At 36.6% G+C, this 18,686-nt stretch overlaps 1 protein-coding gene across 7 annotated transcripts in view; it reads right to left on the reverse strand.

The window, feature by feature from the left end:
- The window catches only part of daam1b (dishevelled associated activator of morphogenesis 1b), a 62,309-nt gene that overhangs the window by 14,080 nt on the left and 29,543 nt on the right, over nt 1-18,686 (reverse strand). For 4 of the 7 annotated variants that reach the window (XM_083562057.1, XM_083562058.1, XM_083562059.1 and 1 more), the window contains exons 2-16: nt 17,695-17,977; nt 10,944-11,033; nt 5,906-5,977; nt 4,394-4,488; nt 3,706-4,039; nt 3,490-3,600; nt 3,092-3,195; nt 2,928-2,994; nt 2,732-2,849; nt 2,404-2,542; nt 2,249-2,307; nt 1,946-2,133; nt 1,512-1,823; nt 1,082-1,189; nt 53-82 (exon numbers count right to left, since the gene is read on the reverse strand). In XM_083562057.1, coding sequence (XP_083418183.1) covers nt 53-82; nt 1,082-1,189; nt 1,512-1,823; nt 1,946-2,133; nt 2,249-2,307; nt 2,404-2,542; nt 2,732-2,849; nt 2,928-2,994; nt 3,092-3,195; nt 3,490-3,600; nt 3,706-4,039; nt 4,394-4,488; nt 5,906-5,977; nt 10,944-11,033; nt 17,695-17,877 — 2,010 coding nt within the window. In that variant the 5' untranslated portion in view covers nt 17,878-17,977. The remainder of the gene's footprint in view (nt 1-52; nt 83-1,081; nt 1,190-1,511; nt 1,824-1,945; nt 2,134-2,248; nt 2,308-2,403; nt 2,543-2,731; nt 2,850-2,927; nt 2,995-3,091; nt 3,196-3,489; nt 3,601-3,705; nt 4,040-4,393; nt 4,489-5,905; nt 5,978-10,943; nt 11,034-17,694; nt 17,978-18,686) is intronic. The other 3 variants (XM_083562061.1, XM_083562062.1, XM_083562063.1) reach the window with 1 other exon arrangement.

An 18,686-nucleotide genomic window follows, 5' to 3' on the forward strand; every position in this document is an offset into this window, starting at 1 on the left:
GAGCAATTAACATTCAAACTGAAGAAATTAATTTTGTTGGATTAACACCTACCTGTTTGCTGTTATTGACCATAAAGAAGTCCTAAAACGCAAGCAAGAAGCAAAGTAGAATGCAGCACACGTTAGAAAGAGCGGTGATTTGTGAATTCAGCCAAATAAAATCAGACTAATGGCAGAGATGAGAATGATCATGATTGAAAGTTGCACAAAAGCACAAGTGCATGATGGGGTTCAGTCAGCTTCATGCTTCATTCACTTATCTCTACAATGACACTATGAATCATACGCAATTACAGTGCATTACTGAAAAAGCCAATGTAATGGATAATGAAATGTAACTTAACTTTTTAGACATGCTATTGCTACTATTGCTGTGCTTGAAATAATACCATAGTAACTATTCTCCATGTTAGAAAGTTCAGGAGCCAAGCATAAAAATCTTTTAAAATTGTAATAGGTGCAGAATAAACACCAGGAATATTACTATACAAATAACATTACAAAATAATTTATCTATTCTTTGTAATAATGATAATGAAGACCTTATGCAAACCAAACCAAATAACAATGCATTATGGGTATAACTGAGCTACTAGGTTACATTGTTTGTGTTTGATATGTTTTTAGACTTCAATGTGCACTTTATAGAGAATAGGGCATAGTTTTAGACACAGCATCCAGTGTAAGGATTTGCATTAGTAATGAATAGAAAGTTGATCAAATCTTTGTATAGTGTAGCATGATGATGTTCATTAGAAAATTAATTAATTAATTAATTAAGCATACTGCTGATCCACTTGACATAAAAACAAAAAAACAAAAACAAAAGGATGCCTTTGGCTTGATAGGCATGTCCACATTTTTTAAAAGCAAATATGCACAGCAGAAATCAAGCTACTAAGAGGAATTCTGTTTTGCCTGATGATATCATAGTCATCTACTACTAATTTTCTGTTGGCTAGTTCAGAACAAACAACTCAATCATTATAATTACAGATTCATACACGAGTAACTGCACATGTTTTCTCATTTTGCCCTGAATATAAAAAAGGGAAGGACAGACAGTCCTCTTCTTAGTGACCTGTTGTCTCTGGTATGCTGAGAAGGTCTTCTCAATGTCTTCCAGGTCTAAGATTTTGAAAACCCTGCTGTCATCAACTTCAGTCCACACTGTGTTCTCCAACTTATTCTGCAGAAAAGACAACAATGAAAAGGTTCTTTGCTAAATTAGCATCATAATATTATTTAGCCTCTTTTTTCTTGTTCTGTGAGGATTACAGTTCAGTAAAAATACTCCATTGCTCTAATGATTAACCAGAATGTTACTGTACAAACTTAATATCAATACTAATATATGAATAGCTGGATTCGATACATAATGCATACATAATGTATATATACAGAATACAATGTATATGTGGTAAAGGACTTTTTATTTTTTTTATTAATTGTTTTACTGTTAAAGGATTTCCTAGTTGCTAAATGTTTTTGAAACTCTCAAGTAGTCTCACCTCAGACAGCTTGGACCAGTTGAAGGATTTTAGTGGATTTGATGGCTGGGGAATATTCTTCTTTTTGAGAGCTGGGCCAACAGGAGCTCCTGGAGGAGGCGGTGGGCCACCCAGAGAAGGGCGTCCAGGAAGAGGTGGAGGGCCGCCAGGTGGAGGCGGTGGTGGTGGGGGCATCATGGCACCAGAAGGAGGAGGTGGTGGAGGAGGTGGCATCATTCCTCCTGGGGGAGGAGGTAAAAGTGGAGGAGAGAGAGGTCCACCGGGGGGTCCAGGGATGACAGGGGGACCACCAGGTACAGTAGCTACTTGCCTCTTTAGAAATAAGATAAAGCCACGTCAAGTTCATGGCATAGAAAAATACTTAATATTGCAATGTGGATGCAAATAATATAATTGATTAGACTGAAATCTCAAACAGAATGAGATAGGCATACCGTGCTGAGATCATGCAGACGGGCACTAAGCTCTGCCACTTGCTGCTTAACCAGTCGATGTTCTCCCGTCTCTTTCTCAAGCTTCTCCTTCATCTTGTTGAGTGTCTGCATCATTTCATCTTTCTCTTGGGATTTGGCATCACACTCTCGCTCCTTCTTCTCTAACTTCTGCTGGAGCTCGTGATGGTCTGTCAAGAGTTATGTAAAAAAAAAAAATCAACTTATTGTCATATATTCTAACACCTCTGACAGAATGTCTTTAAAAACAAAGTTGAAACTGTTCATAAACCCCAGGTTACAAACCTTTCCGCATCTTTTCAGCCTGCTCTTTCCACTGTTTGACCTCATTCTCATTGACAAGCCTAAAAAAAAAAAAAAAAGATAAATAGAGCACATGAATAGCATACATGCACATGTATTTAAAACAGCAAAAAGCTTAAAAGAAGAAAACCACTCACATTCTAACCACATTTTTGACATTAAAGTTTTCTAAAGGCGTGACATCAGGGTCATGACCTTTGTCATTCTGTAGGACCATCTGTTGAACAATGCGATCAAGAAGCAACCAGTACTGCACCGTGTTCCCGCTCCTTTTATCTGGAACAATCATTGTATCATTGTAATGCCATTAATTAAAACTGTTATATTGTTTTTAAATTAAAAAGGAGGGAAAGAAAGAAAGAAAGAAAGAAAGAAAGAAAGAAAGAAAGAAAGAAAGAAAGAAAGAAAGAAAGAAAGAAAGAAAGAAAGAAAGAAAGAAAGAAAGAAAGAAAGAAAATGGCTCACATGGCATGAGCAGGCAGTGGTGCAGTATGGACATAAAGTGTGGATATGCATCTGTGTGAGTCATCTTCTTGCGTATGTGGTCAAACACCTGGCTTGCACTTTTAGTGTCTACATGTACCTATAAGAAGAAAAAAAAAAATCAGTAATACTCAGTACACATTAGCAGGCCATTATTCGAAAACACACGAACACTTACACTCTCGAAGCGTCTGGATAAAGTCAATTCATCATCATTTCTCAGCATTTCAAAGTAATCCAAATGCCTACGGAATTAAAATGCAATTCACAGGGCTGTAATGACAAACCAGATGCACTGCAATAAGAAGTGTTCCAAAATTATAATTTACACATGAACCTTACCGGTCTAATGTGGAGTTTTCATGCGACCTGAGTTTATCGATGATGGGCTGAATCCCCAACATTAGGAACTCGTATCTCAAATGCACCCTAAACTCAAGACTTGTCTATGGGTTTAAAAAAAATAAATATAAGCAAAGTTGTATCGAAGGTGTATTATAGACAAATTCTTGACAATGACAGAACAAAGACATTTTTATGACAAACACAATATATTTCACATTATATATGTCTGACAGTAGTGCTACAAATGGCAGATATGTTCAAAATCAGTACAAGTATTTTATCAGAGACATTAAATCAGACGGCTTACAATTACAATCTTGTTTTATTTATCTAAGCATTGAAAAAAAAATAACTCACAGATATGTTACTATAGGAGTATAAGGTAAATGTCCTACCTCTCCAGCTCCCTGGCTCAGAACAGCATTAATAAAGGACATGATGGCCGTTTTCAAGCTAACCTCATCCCTGTACCGGCCTGTGCTTCGGTCCAGATCATTAAGAAGCATCTACATAAAGTATAATTGGTTAAATAGTGTGTAAGGAAATACAGCATAAACATCCTGCAGCCAGTAGAAATAGAATGATACACAAAAGCTACAAAATTGGCCCACCTGAAACCGTGTTCGTTCACAAGCAAACTTCTGGTAGTGCAGCATTGCCTCCAAAACTTTCTTATGACCTCCGGGCACAAGACATACAGCTCCCATGATCTCAAGTACAGCTACCTTGGTCTTGACATTCTCAGTGGCCAGGCTCTGGGCTATGATGTTAATGCTCTCGGGGTGAGAAAGAACATGAGTTCGGCCCTGCGTGTTGTTCATCAGAGCTTTGATGCAGCCAATAAGTGACGTGTGAATTTGGGACTCCGTGGTCTCATAGTCCATACTCTTCAGGAAGTTCAGGATGCAGGTAAGACCATCCAGGTCTATAAAACGAGTGACAAACCTGCAACACAATATTCAAATAAAATGTCTTTATAAAATTTCTTATGGATAGAATCTAGGGAATCCATGTTGAGCAGAAATAAATGGTGATGACCAACACTAAAGGTCAAAAGTTTACTTGGAGTTCAGCTAAATGTATGTAATCCTCACAACTTTTACTATCAAATGCCAGTCAAAGCTGAGGCCAACAGAGGTTGCAAAGACATTGTATTCTCTAAGTTATTATAAGCTTGGTTTATCATCACTAAACCTCAATAAGTGTTCTAAAGCAAGTTAAACATGCAATATTTAAATGTACCCTATGTGAAATGATCTGTTTAGTATGTGTACATCAGTCATATATATATATGCAGACCTCATAGGCTGTGTCCGAAGTGCAGTTTTGAGACTTTCTATGGTTTTGTTTCGTTCCTCTTCCTCTTCTTTCTCCAAAGCCAGAAGAGTCTTCCTCTGTTGAGTAAAATCAAATTTGCTTTAGGCCTTAATGTTTGCCAAAATAAGATTCCAATACACAAGCTTCACAATTTGTCTACAAATCCCCTTTTGCAAGGTCCTAAAGCAAAAAAGTTAAATGGCATATAAATTTGAAGCATCTACAACAATACACATTACTAGCTATATTCCAAGCAGTGTAAAAAAAAACTACAGAAGGCTAATCATGAAGGCAAACGTTGAAAAGATGGAAAGACTATCCATTTTGGCAGCGTAAGAAAATTGCTCTGTGAACACATCTACTGAGGCTTGTGGTTTTTGTGCAAGTGCAGCAGGTTCTGTCCAGGTCTATAATGGCAGCTTGGCCTGTTAGAGACTTCCCCCGGTTTAGGTTTCACTTCAATATCACTTTACTATCTCAGGTCTTTTTCAAAAGCCTGGCTCAGTTGCCAAGTCACACATCATGGTGATATAAGAACTCAAAACAAAGCCTCTGGGTATAGGGTCCACTGCATTATGATTGGCATTAAACAAGATTTTTATCTGTTTCAACTTTTTTGTTGTTGTTTTTGACTCACTGCTTTTTTCTCCCCAGTCGCCTTAGATTCCAAATTCTAATCTGATCAAACAGACAATTTTTAAGTAGGTTTATTATTAGCCAAAAAAAAAAAAGGCCAGACAAATTTAAATACAAGTAAGGCAGAAAGATAAAGCAATAAAGAAGTATAATAAAGTTTGGGGGAGAGTGTCATAATTTTTCCCTTTTCTACTGCACTAAAAAAGTTTTTTTGGGGGGAAAAAACAAAGATTGTTTTAGTAACTGAATGTTAATTTATTCCTGATTTTTTTTCTCTTAATACTGATCAATACTGATCATTTACATAGGTAAAGGCTTACAGTTGAAGTATTTAGCATTTATTGTTTTTATTTCTTTAAATTATGTATCAAAATGGAACCTGTTCTATCTGCAGACCTCGAATATGAAGTAGGAAGCTTCAAATGAGAAGTAACATGATTTGTTTAACCGTAGGAATAAATCACTTCCTACATGGTGTAGGCCACACCAAATTTCACTTGAAGAGGCAAACAGATCACGCCAGGGTAAGGTCCAACAACTGTTTCAGATTTAATGATCTAAACACTGAGAATGAATGGATTCAGGTAAAAATAAAAATAATAATATAACTGTATAAAATTGCATAAAAGCAATCATTCAAAGAACTTCATAAAACAGGTGAATATTAGATATATAAAGATTATGCTGTGATATAGTTGTGTTGCATTGTGGATCGGAAGGTCATGATTTCAAATCCCAGCACCACCAAACTATCACTGCTGGAAAAGTGATAGAAAGGGCCCTCAACTGTTAACTGCTCAGTTGTATAAAAATGAGATGACTAAGTCGCTGACAAATGTCAAATATAAATGTACTTACAGCTGCCATTGAATTGAGCTGGTCGATGTAGTACTCCGGCCAGCTAGTAGCACCTTTATTTTCCTCTTGTTCCTAGAAAAAGTGGTATAGAAAACCTACATATTGGTATGGATAAAACTTTGATCTTGATATTTATTATCTATAAACATTTCAACATAAACAGCAGTGTTCATTTATTTATTTTGTTTGTAAACATCAAACAAGATATTAACAAGCAGGTTTTGAACAAATAAAATGCTTAGTTATACATTTACACTATGAAAAAGTCAATTAATTATATTTATGTAACTTGTACATAATTGTATATATTTGTAATTGAATTAATTGTAAGTATCTCAGTTAATTATATTTGTATTGAGACTTTACATTTTACAATTTGTAAGACGTTTCACTACATTTGAACTTGAAAAAAGCTAAATAAATAAATCAATAAATAAATGTCTACAAACTTTTAGTCATAAGGTCAATCTAATGCATCAGCACTGCTGCAGAAACACAACAGTGATTAACACTATTTGCAGGTCTAGCTCTCCTAAACAGATACCTTTATTATTTAGGCCATTATAAGTTGATATTATTGATAACCTAACATATTCCAAATGTTTCCCAACAAATTTCCAATGTGATGAAGCTTGAATTCCATTAAAGCAAATTTATCTTAATTTTATTTCTCAACAATCACCACGTCGCTCAAAATGCAAACAATAAAAAAAAAAATTTCAATACCACAATAATAAGACACTGTATCGCGGCCTTAAAACAAATACAAAATCAGTGTTAAACTTTTTTAGAAAGAATAAATCACACTGTAGTGGGCTGGGGAAACATGAAGAACATCCCCTATCCAAAAGCACAGAAAAGGGTGTTCAAGCACCCACTCCTCTCCTCCATGCAATCAAGCTGGCTCTTAATTAGTGTCATGCTTGTTGAGCATACTGGGAGTCCTGGCATGGTGCTGAAAAAATCTGCAGACAGCACACACCCCAGTTCAACTAAGTCTCTTGGGAACAGTGCCAACCAGCTGGTGAGAATATTAGGGGAGATGGGAGACATGCTGGGATTCAAGCCAACGGCAGAGAACCCCCCCAGATACCCTCCTGCACCTGCCCAATCCACACCGAGCAGTGGAACTGAATGCAGGAGATCATCTTTTTTTTTTTTTTTTCATTCAGTGAAATCCTTTCTAGCAATTGTGTAATGACTAGCATTAGGTCAAAAAATTCAAGCAAGGATCAAAATATTTAGCAAATTCCTCACACGGTGATGGATATTCGGACAAAGCAAGAGAAAGAAACAATTCAAAAGACAAGATAGCCTAGCCAAAAGCCTGTGCCAATTGCTTTAAATCAAGAATAATTGCATTTTTTTTTTCAATTAATTTGAAACATTAACCATTTAACCCTGCATTTCAAAGGCGGGGTGCACTCGAACATAGTTCAAGTAAATAACAAGCTAATCATGGGAGGCTTAAAAGCAAACATTTCATATGATTAAACACATGCCAGAATTTCTGGGAAAAATAAGCTGACTACAGCAAACATCCACAATGAACACACCATGTTTAGAGATCTTGGCAAACAGCAATACAGCAGAGTAATCCTTCAAGAGAATATATGGACTGTTCATTCCCTCTCCTCACTGTCTGATCTATCACAGTGTGGATTTGTGTGTTGAGTCGTTGTATTGCTTGGCTGGCTGGCCTAGAAACTTGAGCTTAACAAGTGCATGCAGCACTGACAGTATAAGAGGCTGGCTTCCAGTGTGTGTCTCTGGAGAACAAACAAACATGACACTGAAGACCGGTCATGAAAATGAGAAATGACACTGGATAAGAACCTAACCATTAATTAAACAAACAGGTTAAAAATAGCAAGGGCCAAACTTCAAGAGATGCACAATAATTAAAAATAGAAAGACTTCAGATGTGTCCCAGATGAGAGTTTTTCAAGCACCGCCACCACCACTGTGCACAGAGCACAACTGTGAGCTTTGTCAAAGCATAAATCATTTAATTTAAGAGAGATGTGAAAGCTCTGATTACATCTACTTATCACCCCAACAAAGAATATAAATAAAGAGAGCAAGATCAGCCTCGAAACTTTCTTAATCCTTCCTGGCCAGGGCAAGGACAGCTGATACATTCAGCTATGGCCTAGATCCAGGAACAGCATACACACCTGACTGCAGTGGGACCAGGAGGCTGAATAATCACTTTTAGGACAAGCAGAAACATCAGCAGAAAAGGGTTGTGGACAAAACTTAAAATAGCCTTTGTCCTTCATATAGAAATTAAAGGAAGTAGAATTTTGAAAAACCTTTATATCCAAAAGGGAATTCAGTTATCAGTTCCATGCTTTATTTTAGTTTGATTGATAAAATGTGAATTAATTGAAACATTTGTTACAATTCTCTTGCATGGTAATTATTATTATTATTTTTTAGATATAAAGGTTGTATTTAACAGACTAGTGACTATAACGTATACACCACCAGCCTCAGACTGATCATAAAATCAGGTATTAAAAAACAAAAGGAATGCAAAAACATTACAGTGAAGCTTGCTAATATAATTCAGGGTGCTCACGGAAGGATTCTGTTAATCAATTTGGTAAGATTTATATAAAAAATGTTCAGTGTAATGACTATAAAGCTAATACTAAGGCCATTACCTCCACAATGCCTGTGAAGTCGCATTAAAAATACATTAACAATTGGGTTACCAGTCAAAGAGTTATCTGGCTCATTACTAATGGTGTTGTCAGACATACTAATGGTATGTCTGAGTTTGAACCTAAAGGAAATTTAAATCTTTAATCTCAATTCATAAAATAACCTAGGAAAACCCCCAAAGTGTGTGGTCTAGATAGGCTTTTGGAGCAGTGACTCTGCAGGGAATTGACAGGGATAGTTAAAAAAAAATAAAAAATAAAAAACAACTCATATTTGCACAAGCACCAGACAAAGCATTACTGTCTGCAACTACCATCAACTAACAGATAGGTTTGACAAGCAAACAAAGAGGAAGAAAATATTTTTTAATCTGGTTAGAATATTTTCTGCTTATTTGGAGTAATTTCTTTTCGGTTGCCGACACAAAAAAAAAAGTGTAAATCTCTGTTTTGAATTGCATTGCTTTAAATACAAATATGTTAATGCCAAGATTAAGTGACTCATGTTTTCCTTAAAGTATGACATCAGTCACTTAATAAACTTTGCAATTATACACATATTACTATATTGCAACGGAAAGCCTGCACCACTGGAATCTCATCGTGGGAGGAAAGGTCAATCCTGTCATGACTTCCTGCACTGTGCTGAATTCAGGTCCAGGGCCAAAGCAAACACTCAACCCATTCAACCCATTCATCCTGCTCCAGTATCGGAGCTGGCAGAAACCGGCTGTAATTAGCTATGTGGCAGTATAAAAAAAAAAATTCTCTAAACACTCCTGCTTCTGAATGAACTAGGCTTAATGATGTGGGAAAGAAGTGGAGGGCAACAGAAAAAAAGACAATAAGGAAAAATATTTTTTCCCCTTTAGTCATATTCCCAACTTGGCAGTCCAGGCATGGGATCAGCACCCTCTTTGAGAAACAAAAGGCTGCACCTGCAGAGAGTTCTTCCTGTTTGTCTTGGACTAGGAAACATTTCCTGTATGCCCTCATGTTCACCCCTAACTCTCCTGAACAGAGGCTGTGCCAAGGCTTTGCTCTTTTGGGCCAGCCACTTTGCAGCGTAGCGTCAATACTGCTGACTCAGCAAAGACCTGTCTCCCAACAACTGTCCACTTCTTCTCTGAAAATCATTATAAACCAATCTCTGGGGAATTAGGCTACATGAGCAATGTACCAAATTAAGTTACATAAAACAAGAGGACAGAAATGCATGAAACAATCAATAAGAGCATTGGTTATTCTATTTTAGGCACAATCTATATACAATTTTTCAAAAGTTCCACAGACTCAAGGCAGTTAGAAATTGGGTCTGTAATTGGGACACAAAATGTACAGTTTGGCTAAGTAGAATTTATTAAGCATTTACATGAACAGCAAAAATGAACCATTGTCCACGTTGTAAATTTACAACACCTCAGTTAAAAAGTTACACCAACTCAGTGTAGATAACACTGATTTAACCCCCTGTTGGATATGAGAAATCTCATGAACATATCAGAAGCAGGCAAAGAATAAGCAAACTGCTCTATTGTTCACACACGGTTTTCCTGCACACTCACTGCATTCCTTCGAGATCTTACACAGGTTAGTAATACCTGGTAGTTCTTATTAGTGTGTCAGGGACATGAGACAGAGATGAGGTGATGGGGCAAAATTGATTTCTGAAAGCCAACCTTGTGTCTCCAATGTGTAAGGAAGACATACTATGATTCATTATGAAATAATTTTTTACCGTTGAGGAAAAAGAAACCCATTACTACATTCCCTACATATGGTGATTTGTTTTTCAAGCACTAATCCAGCTGAATGATCTAAAGATGGATTTCTAGTGACTTTGATGCTAGACAGATTAAAAGCATACAGAGCTGCACTTTGCACCCACCTCCAAAGTGCATGTCAAGAAGATGTCTAGGCTCACATACATTAAGTATGTGTAAAAAGTGTCAAAGACTGGGCAAAAAGTCCATGCTCACACTCTCTGGGAAACATGGTGCAGCTCTTGAATTCTTAAAAAGCTTTTTTTAATAGAAAAGCTACATTCTGCAAAGCACGCTCTTCCGTGGTCACTTTTTAATTGGATAATAAATTAGCATTTAAAATGCATGCAAGAGAAACTCTTAAGGGCCTTTATGTGCTTTTACTTTTCAAATAATGCCCTAAAAATTATACAAAGGCTGACTATGAAAATGCAGATTATCTAGATGGAGCTTTATTAAGCATGAACCCCTTATAGAAACAGTGGCCAGTAACATCTGAGGTGAGCATGAACTTGGATTAATGTGTTAAATGGATTAATGTGTTAAACCAAAAGCATACAAGAACACACACAGACACATATCTGTACTGTTCTGTTCTGTTCATACCTTCTTTTTGCTGCAGTAGATTTGCCATTTCTTTTCTGCAGGCAATGCAAACATGGCCTCTCTGTGCTTCTCTGTGAGGTCCAGCTCATCCTGGAATAAGAGAAAGTGTCAATGATTACACACATCAATTTGTGAAATTTTTCTTTTTAGTATACAAACAGTACTCAGTAGAAACTAAATACTTCGATTGATACAAAAGTAGATACAAAAGTTTATTGTCCCTGTAATGTCCTGGATATTCCGATCATATTACATTACCAGTCCTGCCATTCTTTATGTACTTCTGTGTAGTTGTTGTGCAATTCAACCTCAGCATATGCTCATTTTTACTTTCAAAAATGCCAACCATTTTTGTCTCCAAGATAAAATGGGATATGAGCCAATCAATATGCATTGCCTAACAAAAAAAGGGAAAAATGTCAGGGTTCTCTACAACCAATTATTAATAGGATTACAAATAAAATATACACCATATGGAAAAAAGTATTGGGGCACCTGACTTTTCCAGCCATATGTGGGATCTTATGCATCTTTTACCACAAATCTAGAGGCACACAATTGTATTGGATATTTTTCAATTATCCCTTTACTTTAATTTACTTTACTTGAGGTTTTTTGTCCACCTCTTGTTCACCTCACAAGGGGTCATAGAACGTAACCCCCGCGAGTATCGAGGTTGCACTGTATTTACTATTTTTCTCTGGCTCTAATGAAAGCAAACTGAGAGGCACTTTAATGAAACATGTGCTTAGCAATTCACACAAATCAGTGGAACTATGCGTAGAGCAGAAAGTGCAAGGAACCCGAGAGCAGGTGAAAAACGTACTTGCTCCAGAGAATAATCTGACCTTTGAACAGTAGCTATACATTTGCTGGACTCTAACAACATTCATTATAGTGTAACATAACTTTACACTATAATGTCCACAATTCCTCTATCTGATGTGTCACTTAGTTCCTGTTTGAGTCAGTTTTCCTCAGGAAGTCTCATTTTCATTGTAACTGTAATTTCTGTTTGCTCGTTTGAAAATATCTACATATGAAATTTGTTATGAAACGGAATAAAATTGAATAAAATACATAACTTTTAAACACCTGCCCTACACAACAATGTGGTAATATTATTGATCACTTTAAATATAGCAAAACAGACACTGAAGGACTTGGGCATCAATCCCATCTACTTCCCACAAATAGCTGTGTGAGTAAACAAACACACATTACACTATAATGCTTTGGATAATAAAAGGCCCTCAATAAACTACCTCACTAGCAATTTCCTTTCATTTAGCCCTGGAAATAGCACACCCACAACAAAGACAGCTGAGATTTGGTCCTTAATATTGGGTTCGACTGCGAGAAAGCTCATGTATCCACAACCATACATGCTCTGAAAGCCAGCAATCATTTGAATTCCATGTGCACACAAACACACACATTAGTTTCACTCATATGATAATGACAGTTGGAGTAAAGTCATGTGCTTACATGTGTTATAGCGCTACAATTCTGTCCAGAGGCATAAGGATAAAACACCCCTTCACATGCCTTCACATACCATTCCACACTCTTAAAATCACAACAACATGCCTTTTATCACACCCTGAGCCAAAATAGAGCAACTATACCAAAGATCCCTGTTCAACACCCTGGTGAGATCTAAAGATTTGTACAATTTTTATACAAGGTAGTTTAGATTAAGTTGTGTTGCCATGCTTTACTTATCAAGTACATCCACTTAACCTTTGCACAACCTTCCTGCTAAACAGACAGTCTGGGTTTTATCATTCGATCATCCCCAATGCCGAGCTGAAAGTTATGCTCAGGAATGTTGCTCATCCAAATCAGGTCTCCGATTTTTGCAAAGGAGAAACACACTTTAAAACCAGGTCAGTCCTTTTTCTAGGACAGAAGAATCAGCAAGTGATTCTAAAGTGGAGCAGCATATAAATTAAAATATTACATGTGTTATTGTGAACCTAAATAACACTGACATTGTCGGAGTACTCATGCAAGCTAAATCTTGAATTTAAATGCATGTTTTGTATGTTTGTTTACATTTAAAAATTATATACTTTTTCTTCACCGAGTTCAGAAGAAAATTATAAAACTACTGTAGACATAGTCTACATAAACTCCTTTGTTATCATAAGATTGAAAGTGTACTGCAATATTTGTCAGACATTTTAATCCCATTTTGGTAATTATCTAATATATTCTCTAAAGGGGAAAAATTATCATAAAAATATGCAAAGAACATTACTATCATGGTGTTCAAATTTAGTGGCTTAGTTTTCTGCTTTAACTCTCATTATGCTGTACCAGTAGCTACTACCAAACCATATCCAGTTCAGAAAAAAATGTATGTGATGCCCCTTTAAATGTACTGTAAACTTATTGTATTACTGAAATCTCTGTGGAAAACCTTTGCGTGCCTTCTCATACAGACACTTGCTTTAGTAAATTTTTATCACAAACTACATTGTGTTAATGTTTTCCTGTCTGGTGGCTCCTGGTGACAATAAAGTCTATTTTGCCAGGCAGCGGTAGAGGAGAAAGGAAGAGTGGTTTCATCTCTTTTCCTGCCGTATCATTCCTTTTCCTGTGAATCTCCTCATCGGAAATGAGATGCACATTCAGCATTCAACAGAGATCTATCGTCACTGCACACCAACATACACACACATACACACACTTCAACTACATAGCAACCATATCATTGATCTGTAGGTTTTTCCTTTCAATCCTCGCTACAAGCAAAGTGAGCTAAATACTGAAAACAATACTGTATGGTCCAGTCACACATCCAAACATGAACAATATCAAGGCACTAATAAAAAAAATCAAAGCTTTTTATTTATTTAAAAATAGGTGTGTGGTTATATAAAGCTTTGCTTAAAAGTAAATAAAGGAAGATGCAATTGACAGTATGTTTAGAAGAAACACTATCACTTATAAAGCAAATTTAACTCTAAATATTATGCAAAAACCCTGCTTCAACACAATAAAATATCTGGCCACGCTCTTTCACATTGTGTCACTCTTTCTGTATTATAACACATTGTTTCATCCTCATCCTTAATAGGAAAATGGCTTATAATGGGGGAACTCCTTCCTACTTAAAAGGTCTAATGAAACATAACCCTTTCAGAGAGGTTCCAAAACTATGGCTACATTTCCAAAGAGACAAATCCATATTAGGAAAAGGCTCTATAAACCTCTCATGAACAGATCCAGGGCACAATTTCATATGGCTTGGTGACGCAACCTCACTGTGGAGATATTAAAATAACTGTATGCTTTTTTCCCACCAAGAGACCCATCCTGGACCCCAAATAACAATTGCACAGCCGAAAAAAGGCCTAGCATTATCTCTATTTGAAGCAGCCAGTTTCATTAAACTTGCATCCACCATCTTACTCTCACTCAATTCAGTCAAGACCATCATATCATAAGCAGCTGTATGATTGCTAAATATTGCACCTCAATACCCTGGTAACAAATATCCCCACCTAAAGGGAGTATAACTAAACAAGACTAGGCCAGCTGTTCAACCAGCTATTTTTAGTGCTGTATATTAATGCAATATTCTAAATAGCCAATCACTTGCCAGCAGCATAAGCCAGGACTTCAAGAAAAAAATAGGTCAACAGATTCAGTTAATTTTCAGAATGGGGAAAATGTTCACCTCAGACACACAGAGGTTGTTGTTGCTAGATGAACTGTTTTGATTAATTGTGAAGCTATTTGATTTTCTACATAGAATGAAAAAAAATCTGTGATTTTTGTTTATACTACTACAACAACTTTCAGTGATCTTGTGCTTACTATAGTCTAGGTATAGATCCTTAACCTAAATCCATGTCTCATCGGACTTTAGAGTTTTGTAGTGTTCTGCGTTTCAAAATGCTTATGCTCAACACTATGTTAAAGAGTGTCTGTTTCTGTTACTGAAGTCAGTCATTTGTCATCTCAATCCAGGGGCTATTCTCCCCTGACCTTGCTCTTCAACAATGCATTTCCACTACTGGGTGGTGGTGGTTGTTTATTCAAATTTTTTGCATCATTCTGTGTAAATTTTGACTGTTGTATGTTATGGTCAAAACGTGTTTGTGTAATCTAGTGTTGAGCTTTATATCATTAAACAGCCTTTTGTTCTATTTCAACTAAAATAATTTATGCACTGTTCTAGTCCCAAAAATTCAAGTGGTTTCGCAGTCTATTTTTGTTTAACTAATGAAAATAACAGTGTTTAAATATTTGCTCTTTAATGAAAGCTGGCATTCAGGCACTTGAGTGCAAAGTGATTAGAGTTACAAAGTTTATACAAGAATAAAACACACTTTGGCACAAACTGCATCACCAAATCCTTCTATGGCATTACTTTCTTGAGTACAGTTTACACCTTCATCTACAAGCTATATAAGGGAATACAAAGACCCCTAGATTAAAATCAACATATTTTCAAATTAGGTATTGTCTGTACTCTGGGTGAGCTTCTGGGTGTATCCAGTAGCTTTACCTATGCAAAGATCTTTTAGCTCCAGATAAATAAATATAAAACTCACAAATTCACATCAAAATCTCCCTTGTGAAATTAGTACCTTTAGCAAAAAATCAGTTCTCATGCAACTAATTATTCTGGCAACATGCAGATAATTTATAGACTTTATAGCCTGTAATTTGCCATGAATTTACAACAAAGCATTCTTTTTTCAAATGAGCACCAAAGGCTGAATGTAAAATTTGAATGAATCTCTGATTCAGGCATCAAATGACTACATTTTATTTAGTCATTAGACAAAGGCCAATCTTTCTTTGGGGTTTGGCATGCAAATTAAATTGAGTTAAAATAAAAGAATGAATGTGCGCTGGGTATCCTCTAAAAATCGCACAAAGAAAAATTTAGGTACACAAAATTGTGAGCACACTATTAATAATGGATTTTATTTTTGACTAACACTTTATAAAGCATGATGCTTAATGTAATAGCAAATACTTATTTGTATTAAAATTATATATATTTATGCCATTTGGTAGACACCCTTATCCAGAGCGACTTACATTCATCTCATTCATACAACTGAGCATCTATGGTGTTTAGGGCCTTGCTCAGGGGCCCAGGAGTGGCAGCTTGTTGACTGGGATTTGAGCTCACAACCTTTAAATCCAAAGTCAAATGACTTAACCACTAAACTACCACCCTTCCCCAATTTAATTGTAGAGCTTGACTGGATCAGAAAGTTTCACAGTCTGCATATCAACTCGCATTGTGAAAGCACAGCACGTGGCATAAATGGCCGTAAATGTCTCTTAAAGACTGTAAAAAGACTGACTGAAGCTGCCCGGTCTTGTACTGCAATTCAAAACCAAAGGAAGCTTAAGAGACGGACAGGCAAGAACAAGCAATTAGTCTACATAACAGGCCAAGACATAAGACCACTTATTACAATCCATTGATATGCAAAGAGGGTCAACATTTTCGGTGTAAGCTGAGCCAACAGACCACAGGGGCTGGCAGAAAGCAAAAAAGAAAGGGAAGTAAAGGAAGTGTGGAAAAGGCAAGTGTGAGAGAGTGAAAAGGAAAGAAAGACAAGGAGACAAATTGCCAGTCCTGGTGGGATACTGTTATCCCTCATTGAGCTATCTCAATTTGATCAAGCCATTTAGTCACGCTCCTATAATTACTGCAAAATTCACAGTGAAGGGGAGCTGAATAAATTCATCATGGTGTGGCACATTCCCATTCATTAACTCTGTATGTGGTCAGGGTAGAAGTCATTACTATATTAATAGCAAATGTTTAAAAAAAGAGCATGGCTCTTCTTCCTTTTAAAAACAGCTTCAATCATTGACATCCAAGACATTGCACTAGAAATTCAGTCATTGACTTTATGGCTCCAAGTGAATGGTTGGGGAAAAAGGTATTGTTATTTGAAGGCATCCACTGGCATCCAAATATAAAAAAAAATGTAGGGGAATATTTGATTTAGATTTAGATTTTTGAATATAGAGATGCTTAATTCCTGGTTTTGTATTTCCAGGGATTATAATTATAATTTCTTTTTTTAAAGGGAACTCAAGCATTCCGAACTTCATAATGTATGATGTTTATTGGAGACTTTCAAAAGGCTGCTACTGAATCTCTGTAAAGTGCTTACCAACCCATGTGACCATGAGCTTCGTGCTTGTGACCATGATTCATTAATTAACTTTTTTTTTTTTTTTTTTGCAGCTCGATATATCTCTATGTAGCATTTGTTTTGTCTTATTTAACAACTTGATCAAAGTTTTTGGAAATCTGAAAATGAGTCAAATTTGAATACATTTGCACACTTTCTGCATTTTGCCAAACACAGAGCTCCGTCATCCTGCGTTAAATCAATCTTACGTGTCAAATCCATTTACAAATTACATTGCATAAGGTCCTCTCTTTGAATAGTGCCGTAGGAGCCTGTAGTTCAGCCAACCAACAATCCTTTCTGTTGTACTCTGTAAGTTGTATCAGCTTACTGAAATTTAAGATCATTATCATAGCTAATATACATGGTACATGACATTACATCTAATGTGACTTACCACTGTACTTAATTTTGTTAGTCATTATGCTCAATGTCCTTTTTTATGGGGATGTGTTCAACTAATTTGTCCATATGAGTTTATCAAATATCGTTGCACAGAAACAGCAAAGAAGAATTAAGCTACAGTCATGGAAATTAATGTTCGGGCACAAATGCATGATGACACTTACCACAAGCTCAGAAAACATGCCATCCAGCTCGTCATAGCTTGGAATTGGGAGCGTGGGCTCCATGGTCTGGAGGACAAAGTCCTCCCGTAGCCGGTAAGTGATTTCCGGGTGGTCATTGCTCTGGAAGCAGCAGAAAATAAAGGACACGCCACGACCTCCACCAGCCCGTTTACGAGGCGCCATGGCTCCTTGAGGGGGAAGAGGAGGAAGGGGTTAAGAGTGAGGGGCTGGTGTTCCTCCCTCAAGTGCCTCAGCTAACTAGACTTGCCTCTGTCACAAAACCCTAAGAGAAAACAGATTGAAAAAAAGTTTATTATGGTCAATCCACGTGCCAAGCTAAAATATAACACAGTCAAAAAGAGGTATCATCTTCAGCCATTAGTCCATGAATGAACATGAGAAACACTAGTGTGCCTTATCCTATTACAGGATACAGGGGATTACAACAGTTTACCTCCAGACATTGATTACTTCACTTAGGCTGCTTTGGAAGATGTGAACAAAGGAAGAAAAGACAGGCACTAGCTTTGAAACTCTTTAGATTTACTTAATGATTACAGTCCGTTCAAAAAAAGCACACAGCAAAGACGAATTGTCCACCTGACTTTAGTATGGTTCAGGTTCATTTATAAAGGCTGATGGAAATGTAATAGGGGTCCTAGTGTCAAATAATAGATATACATTTTTATTTAAAGGGTACGAACATTGTTGATTGGAGCTGAGCTGATTTTTACCTTGCAATTTTATTAGCCTGCAGTAACTAAATGGTCTTAGATCACTGTTACCGATAAGGTTAACGAAGCTAAACATAAGACTACTGCAAATACCTTGAAAATTGTTTTGCAGCATTTAGGAGATTCACTTTTCCAGAGTGAATTACAGAAACACAGAGGCAGGCTCATGGTTCAAATAAGTTGGGTGCAGAATTGGGTGCAATTTAACAAAATCTGACATCAAAGGTTTTACTTATGATGCTTCCCAGATTTTACAAA

The sequence above is a fragment of the Silurus aristotelis genome (genome assembly GCF_946808225.1).
Source record: "Silurus aristotelis genome assembly, chromosome: 15".
NCBI classification, from domain to species: domain Eukaryota; kingdom Metazoa; phylum Chordata; class Actinopteri; order Siluriformes; family Siluridae; genus Silurus; species Silurus aristotelis.